This window comes from Mus pahari, chromosome 11 (assembly GCF_900095145.1).
Source record: "Mus pahari chromosome 11, PAHARI_EIJ_v1.1, whole genome shotgun sequence".
Taxonomy (NCBI): domain Eukaryota; kingdom Metazoa; phylum Chordata; class Mammalia; order Rodentia; family Muridae; genus Mus; species Mus pahari.
The window spans coordinates 66,689,754-66,699,074 of NC_034600.1; the positions used below are offsets into that span (position 1 = coordinate 66,689,754).

Genomic DNA, 9,321 nt, shown 5'->3' on the forward strand with positions numbered 1-9,321 from the left:
ACACACACACACACTATAAAAATAAGTATTTTATACTAAATGGCTAAATTTAATTTGATAACATTTGTAACATGTTTATTTAGCACATCATATGTAAATAGAAATTTTTACACTTGAAATAATAATGGTACAAGTTTTCTTTCATTTTCCTAGGAAAAACTACCTTTCTAAAATCAGATAGTTCTATGCCAACTACCTCCCTGTCTGCATGCCTATTAAACGTGTCCTGGTAAATGGCAAATGAAAATAAAAGTCACTGCTGTGTATATTTATATAAACGCTTTTTCCATTTGATGTGCACTTTTCAACTCACAGAAAATACAAACGAGCTGCCGTTTAATGCAGCAGTTGCAAACCACATTCAGAGATAGGCTGGTAAACATTTAACTTTAGATTAGCTTTCTCCAACTTTTAAGCACTGAAATTCAAGATTTGCTTCCACGTTGAACCTAGGCCTCAGCATCTTTTTTTAAGCCTCTCTTGGCATCTCATTTTCACGCACCATCTGAGATGACTTGGAACACATCAGAAAATAACACCACTGCTTCCACAAAACAACTATCTGGACAGTGCCTATTTCTGCATCCATCATTTATGGGACACTTTCTGGGGGAGATTTTATTTTAAGTGTCAATACTAACGGGTGATCTTATTACAGTTGGCAGTTTCAGTCTGCAAAGGGTGTAACACCTACTCAGAGGAACCTTATTTTTAATGCTTGACATCAGACACAAATATAGCACTTAGTTTTTATTATTTGTTATTTTTATGTAATTAATAATTTCTGCATGTGGTATTTTAGACAACTCCATGAAGTGATGTAGTATTATATTTTTAACAATTTACACCATCCAAAGAGGAGGAAAGGCGCCCTCAGTTCTTATGGAAATGAGACATAAAATTAGCCACATGCCATAAACTGAGCTTCAATTGCATCACCAGAGAACTGGAGAAATCAGTTTTATCTATGAAGATCCATTGATGGAAACACTGAAGGTTCAACATTTTCTAAGTCTCATAAAATGCCACATTTTCCATCTTTTGAGTTACTATTTATTTTAAAGAAATAAACAGAAGAAAACACACAAATACACACTCACTCAACATACATTCTACATATCATTTATGATAAATTCATCAATGCTTTTGACTCTACCAATTTCAGTATATGAATACAATGCAGAATTGTAAAGCATGTGTATATGTATATGATGTATATGCATGTATGTATATGTTTGTGGGTGTATGTGTGTGTGTTTTGTATGTAAAATTTGAGACTGGGTTTCTCTGTGTGACCTTGTCTGTTATGGAACTTGCTCTGTAGACCAAACTGGCATGGAATTCATAGATATCCTCTGCCTCTGCCTTCCATGTCATGAGATTAAACACATGAGCCACTATTACTTGGCACTAAAAAACACAATTTTGAGGACCTCAAATGATATGAAGAAAAGATTATGGGTTTAGTGATTGGAAAATGTCTACCCAGTGTTTTCTTTTCTTTTTTTTTAACCAAGTATAGCTACACAGAGAAATAACTATATGATTATATTTGCAGAGCAATATAATTTGCTTAGCCATTTTTTATTTTCCCTGTTTCTGTATTTATATAATCAACATATAAAGAATTAGACTGGTATAATTAGCCACTTCTCCAATCTCAGCACTTGGGCAGTTGGCTCTGATGGGTCTCTGTCACTCTAAGGCTTGCCTGGTCTACAAAGCGAGTTCTAGACCAGCCAGGACAACACAGTGAAACCCTATCTTTTAGAAATAGAAAGTATGTTTTTAAAAGTTGTCATTGAGTAAAAACACAGGGTTTATCTTATTGTGTGTAATTTTCTGTTAAAACTGTGTTACATTATTTACTTAGTGAGATTTTATAATATTCAAGAAGCTATTATATTACTTTTCATATATATTGATTAACTAGATACTGGGAAATTTGATGCTGGTTGAACTCTATAGCTATTTTGATCACCCAGATACCACTGTCCATCAGCAGATAATCTTGACTGAGAAGCCTATGCAGTGACTTTGATATCTTTCTACATTTTACTGTGCTGAGGCTGGAGAGATACTCAGGGTTGCACATTACTTGGTGGTTTTCAGAGAACCTGGGTTCAATTTCTAGAATCCAGTTAAGGACTCAAAACTCTCAGTCACTAACAGGAGAGTGATGTCCTCTTCTCGCATCTATGGAAATCGGGAGCATATGTGGTGCACATTCTTTATGCACACAAAACATTCATTAGACACAAAGTAACAGTGAACAACTTTAAAAGACGCCATCATGTAGCTCACCACTAAAATAAGTTGTGCATTTAGCAATGGATTTCTAACTAACAACCTTAGCATTTTTTTAAAAAAAAATTGTTTGCTTTTGATTGTTTAGTCTTTGTAAGACTAGATATTTTAAGTTAGAAGGTTAAAGATGGACGTTAGAGGAGGGAGTAGCAGCCTCTGGATTTAATTTGGATTTTGATAGGGCTGACAGCACATCAGCTTACATATCCTTAAGTCTGTTTGAAAAGCAAACAGTTTTGACTTTAATCAGATGATATGGAATTTTCTTTTTGTAACTTTACTTGAATCATACTGTGAAAACCCAATTAAGATTTTTCACTCAGTTCTCAAAATATCTGCGCGTATCCTTTAAGCCATTGCAAACTGGTTACTGCTCATAAAACCATCCCTACTGCATTGAGCCTTTGCCTGTCTTATACCTTAACATAAATTTGAAAGTGAAAGTAATACCCACTGCACTGAATATCTTTAATAGTGTGCCTGACAATTGTGATTTGAAATTCATAAGTTCAAAGAACATTTTTCTACAGTTTGATTTTATGCTTCAAATTCCCCATGCTTTATAGCAGTTAAAAAAAAATGGGATGGAAAAAATAAAAACCTTCATCCCATCATTCTCAGCAATTCCTCTTATGCTGAAATGCAGTGCATAAAAACTTTTAAAGGATAATCCAAATTGTCAACTTTCTCATTTTCCTATTTCTTTAAATATTTCCCTCAACCATTCAAAAATTCACATTACATTATATTCTACACCAAATACACTTCCGGGAAATTTTAGATGTAAGTGCAAATTCAAAACAAGAATGATTTCATCTTAATAACATTTCGAATGGTGTTATACTGAAACTAAACCAAAATGTTTAATTTGATGTTTAAACATGTAACCAGAGATGACATTTTTAATTCCATTTTGCTGTGATAACTTTTAATGCCAGTTCTCACAAGGCTAAGTATAAAGAATGGTATAACTGAAAATGAAGTCAATATTATCTTCTGTGTTGAACCATTAATAAAACCAAAACCATTGTAACAAAATATTTTCTCATAGAACAACACCTGTATATAAATTTTGTGGCAAACACAAAAATGATTACAGTTACAATTAAAGTTTAAAATTCTTCTCTTCAAATGATATATTGATTGAAATAGATTCTTATGTAAACTTGGAGAATAAACAAACATCTATTCTCCAAGAAGCAGTTTAAAATATTTTAAATAATGATTAGAACAAAATAACGTAATTTATAAGAACATATGTTAAAGAGATAGATAAGATGGCTGAGGAGTTAAGAGTGCATTCTGAATTATCTAACTATCCACGTTTAAGTTCTCAATAACCAAGAAGGTATAGGTATTACATAAAAGACCATTAAGTAGTAATTTAATTTATCTGATAAATAAATTGTCTTTCTGTTTCTCAGCTACATTCTGACTTGGACAAAGGAGAGGGCACTGTTAAATACACACTCTCTGGAGATGGTGCTGGCACTGTTTTTACAATTGATGAAACTACAGGAGACATTCATGCAATAAGAAGCCTGGATAGAGAAGAAAAACCTTTCTACACTCTTCGTGCTCAGGCAGTGGACATAGAAACCAGGAAGCCACTGGAGCCTGAATCAGAGTTCATCATTAAAGTGCAGGATATTAATGACAATGAGCCAAAGTTTTTGGATGGACCTTATGTTGCTAGTGTTCCTGAAATGTCTCCTGTGGGTGAGTAGACAAATCAAATTTCTGTCAGACGCTATCAACCATCAGACAGCATTTTCTTGGTACATTTTGATGTAGATATCTTATGTAGAAGATATCAAAATTGTTCATTTATAAAATTTTAATTTGCTCTAGAAACTGTTCCCTGTTTCTAGAATATGGACATTAGAATATGTGACTTTTTGTTATTTCCTAATTTATTGATTTACTTGAAATAACCATATATTATTCGATCAATGGTGGAGATAACTGTATAACAAATACAGCTGAAAACTATATAGTAATTCTTAGCTCAAACTAAAGTATTAAGTAATGCATTGCATTAGGATCAGCAATGGGCCAAAAAAGAGGTATTTTCATTTTTTTCTATGTTTTCTTTTTGTCTATTCACTAATTAATTTACTCTATATCACAACCACAGACTTCCTTCCTTCCTCTCCTCCCCGTCCAATCCTATCACCTCCTCTCTCCCCATTCTACCCTTCTTTCTCTTCAGAAAAGGGGAGGAGGCTTCACATGAATAAGAACCAACCGTGGAATATCTGGTTACAGTAGGACTCCCTGCGTATTCTCCTATTGAAATTAGACAGGATAGCATCATTAAGGAAAAAGGATCCAGATAGGGGCTGGAGAGTCAACGACAACCTCTTCTTCTGCTGTATGGGAACTCACACGATGTACAAGCTGCACAACTGTCACACAGGTGTAGGGGACAGAGGTGCATGCATGCGCTCTAGCTAGTGTTTCAGACTCCACGAGCCTGTATGTACCTGCATTGGTTGATTCTGTGGGTTTTCTTGTGTTGTCCTTGACCTCTCTGGTTCCGTCAAACCTTCCTCCCCCTCTTCCACAAGACTCCCAAGCTCTGCTTAATTTTTGTCTGTGGGTCTTTGCATCCATTTCAATCACTTGCTGGGTGAGGCCTCTCACATGACTGTTATACTCACCTCCAGTCTGTAAGCACAGGAAAATATCATTAATAGTGTCAGGGGTGGTCTCCCTCTTATGTCATGGATTTCAAGTTGGGCCAGTCACTGGTTGGCCTTTCTCTCAGTTTCTGCTCCAATTTTATCCCTGAACATTTTGTAGTCAGGATAAACTCCCAACTACAATGAAAACTACTTCCCACTGATAATTTCTTTATCCAATTTTTGGTTGAGAGTCATCTGCTTGTTTCTAGTTATCATAAATAACGCTGGTATGAACCTAGTTGATCAAGTGTTCTTATTGTATGATAGAGCAACTTTTTGAGTTTTTGTTCTTAACCAATGTTAAAGTTGTAAGATAGAATCTCAGAGTCTTCATTTGCCTTTCCATGATAACTAAGAATGTTAAACATTTCTTTAAATGACTCCCAGCTATTAAAGATTTCTCTGTCTAGAATTCTGTATTTAGATCCTTACTCTGTTTTAAATTGGATTATTTGATTTGTTCATGTCTAATTTCTTGAGTTCTTCATGTGTTTTGGATATCATCTTTCTGTCTGCTATAGAGTTGGTAACAAACTTTTCCCATTTTATATGCAGCATTTTGTCTGATTGACAATGTCCTATGCCTTACAGAAGCCTTACAGTTTCATGAGGTCCCAATTGTTAATGATTGATCTTTGTGTCTGAGTTGTAGGTGTTCTGTTCAGGAACTTGCTATTTTCCACTTTTTCTTCTATCAGATTTAGTGTATCTAAACTATAAGTACCTCAACATAAAAGTGGAAGGTCTTTGATCTACCTCAGACTTGAGTTTTGTGCAGGGTAATGGAGATAGATCTTTTTCATTCTTCTACATGAAGTCAACCAGTTAGGCCAGCACCATTTATTGAAGATACGCTTTTCTTTTTCCTGTTTTATATTTTTGGCTTCTTTGTAAAAAACCAAGTGTCCATAGGTGTGTGGTTTTATTATAGCATCTTCAATTCAATTCCATTGATCAACCTGTCTGGAGTTTTCCCAATACCATGTGGTTTTTCTTATAGATGCTCTGCAGTACAGCATGAAATCAGGGATGATTATACCTCCAGCAGTTTTTGTATTGTACAGGAACAGGTTTGCTGTCCTGAATTTCCAGTTTTTAAATATGAAGTTGAGAATTGATCTTTTAAAGTCTTTAAAGAATTGCACTAGAAGATTTTTTTTCAGAAAGGCATCAAAACTGCAGATTGTTTTTGGTAAGATAGCCATTTTTACTATGTTAATCCCATTAATGCATGAGCATACAAGATCTTTCCATCTTCTGATATCACCTTAAATTTCTTTCTTCAAAGGCTTGAAGTACCTGTTGTACAGGTCATTCACTTGCTTAGTTAGGGTTGCATCAAGATATTTTACATTATTTGAGGCAAGTACGAATGGTGTTGATTCCCTAATATCTTTCTCAGTGCATTTATCATTTGTATAAAGGAATACTACTGATTTTCCTTTGAGAAAATTTCGTATCCAGACACTTTGCTTAAGGGATTGATCAGTTGTAGGTTTCTCTGTGAAAGGTTTTGGGGACATGTATACATCATATCATATCACTTGCAAAATAGCAATACTGTGACTTCTTCATTTCCAATTTGTATCCCTGTGGTACCTTTTAGTTGTCTGACTGCTCTAGCTAAAACTTCAAGTACTGTATTGAATAGATAGGGAGAGAGTGGGTAGCCCTGACTTTAATTTTAGTGGAATAGTTTTAGGTTTCTCTCAATTTAATATGATATTGGCTACCACCTTGCTATATGTTGCCTTTAGTGTGTTTAGGCATGTGTCTTGTAACCCTGATCTCTGCAAGAATTTTATCACGAAGTGGTGTTGGACTTTTCAAAGAATTTTTCAGCACGTAATGAGATAATCATGTATTTTCTTTCGTTTTCAGTTCTTTTTTTTATTAGATATTTTCATTATTTACATTTCAAATTTATCCAGTTTCCTGGTCTCCCCTCTGAAAACCCTTATCCCACCCAACCTAACACTGCACACCCACCCACCCACACCTGCTTCCCTGTCCTGGCATTCCCCTATACTGGGGCATTGAGCCTTCTCAGGACCAAGGGATTCTTCTCCAATTGATGCCCACCAAAGCCATCCTCTGCTACATATGCAGCTGGAGTCATATTTCCCTCCATCTGTACATTTTGGTTGGTGGTTTAGTCCCTGGGAGCTCTGGTGGTACTGGTTGGTTCATATTGTTTTTCTTCCTATGGGGCTGCAAGCTCCTTCAGCACCTTTGGTCCTTTCTCTAACTCCTCCATTTGGGGATCTTGTACTCAGTCCAATGGTATTGTATGAGCATTCACTTCTGTGTTGGTCAAGCGCTAGCAAAGCCTCTCAAGAGATAGCTACATCAGGCTCCTGTCAGGAAGCACCTGTTGGCATATACAATAGTGTCTGGGTTTGTTGACTGTATATGGGATAGATCCCCAGGTGGGGCAGTCTCTGGATGATCTTTCCTTCAGTTACTGCTCCATATTTCATCTCTGTATCTCCTCCCACGGTTATTTTATTAGTTCTTCTAAGAAGGACTGAAGTATCTGTACTTTGGTCTTCCTTCTTCTTGAGGTTCATTTGGTCTGTGAATTGTATCTTGGGTATTCTGAGTTTCTGGGCTAATATCCACTTAGTCATTAGGGAAATGCAAATCAAAACAACCCTGAGATTCCACCTCACACCAGTAAGAATAGCTAAGATCAAAAACTCAGGTGACATCAGATGCTGACAAGGATGTGGAGAAAGAGGTACACTCCTCTACTGCTGGTAGGATTACAAGCTGGTACAACCACTCTAGAAATCAGTTTGGCACTTCCTCAGAAAATTGGACATAGTACTACTGGAGGACCCATCTATGCCACTCCTGGGCATATACTCAGAAGATGATCTAATATGTAATAAGGACACATGCTCCACTATGTTCATAGCAGCCTTATTAATAATAACCAGAAGCTGGAAAGAACCCAGATGTCCCTCAACAGAGGAATGGATATAGCAAATGTGGTACACAATGGAATACTACTCAGCTATTAAAAACAATGAATTCATGAAACTCTTAGGCAGATGGATGGAACTACAAAATATCTTCCTCAGTGAGGTAATCCAATCACAAACGAACATACTTGGTTTTCATTTTTTTTTATATGGTAGATTACATTGATGTACTTTTGTATGTTTAACCATCTCTAGATCTCTGGGATAAAGCCTATTTTATCATGGTGGATGATGTTTTATTTATTATGGAGTTATTTGATTTTGTTGAAAATATTTATTGAATATTTTTCATCAGTTGTACTAAAAATTGTCTGGAATTCTCTTTCTTTGTTGAGTCTTTGTGTGGTTTCCCTCTCAGGATGACTGTGGCCTCATTGAATGAGTTTGTCAGTGTTCCTTCTTTTTCTATTTAGTGGAATAGATTGAGGAATATTGGCAGTAGCTCTTCTTTGAAAGTTATGTAAAATTCTATGAAAAAAACACCTGGCCCTGAGCTCTTGTTTTTGGTTGGGAGATTTATATTATTAAAAATCTATTTTTAGGGGTTATATGTCTTCTTAAATTGTTTATATGCTCAGATTTAACTTTGGTTACTGGTACCTATGAAGAACATTGTCCATTTCATTTAGGTTTTCCAATTTTATAGTGTACAGGTTTTTGAAGTAAGAACTAATGATTCTTAGGATTTGCAAAGTGTCTGTTTTGTCTCCCTTTCATTTCTGATATTGTTATGTTGTATATTCTACCTCTGTCTTTTATATAGTTGGTTAAGCTTTTGTTTATCTTGTTGATATTCTCAGAGAAGCAGTTCTTGATTTCATTGATTCCTTTTATTGTTCTCTGTGTTTCTAATTGATTGACTTCAGTGCTGAGTTTGTTTATATTATGCCATCTACCTCTTTTGTTTTTCTTATTTTTTTTTTTTTTACTGTAAAATATTTGGAGAAGTTTGCTGACAGTTTAGGTATAAAACAAGGAGTAATAAGGTTTAGCATACCTAAAAATGAAAATCCTTATAATTTGNTTGAGCAGGAGCTAGATTTTTCCGTTTCTTTACCTATAGCAGTAGTAAAATGTTCAAAGACTCCTTTTCAATTTTCGTGAGTGAAAAGGATTATTTGGCTCCCAACTTGAAGTTACTGTTTTTCATGACATAGAAGGCATAGCAGTGGGAACTTGAGAAAATTCATGACATCAAATACAGTGTCAAAAGCAGAGAAAAATCTATTAATGCATTTTTAAATTGCTGTCTCCATTTATTATTATTATTATTATTATTATTATTATTATTATTATTATTTTCTTTATTTACATTTCAAATGCTATCCTGAAAGTTCCCT

The 9,321-nt window shown here is 35.1% G+C and overlaps 1 protein-coding gene across 3 annotated transcripts in view; it reads left to right on the forward strand.

The window, feature by feature from the left end:
• Positions 1-9,321, forward strand: part of Cdh12 (cadherin 12) — a 1,034,353-nt gene that overhangs the window by 819,108 nt on the left and 205,924 nt on the right. For 2 of the 3 annotated variants that reach the window (XM_029543948.1, XM_021208389.2), the window contains one exon: positions 3,732-4,026. The exons of the other annotated variant lie outside the window; for it this stretch is intronic. In XM_029543948.1, coding sequence (XP_029399808.1) covers positions 3,732-4,026 — 295 coding nt within the window. The remainder of the gene's footprint in view (positions 1-3,731; positions 4,027-9,321) is intronic. 3 annotated transcript variants of the gene reach the window in all.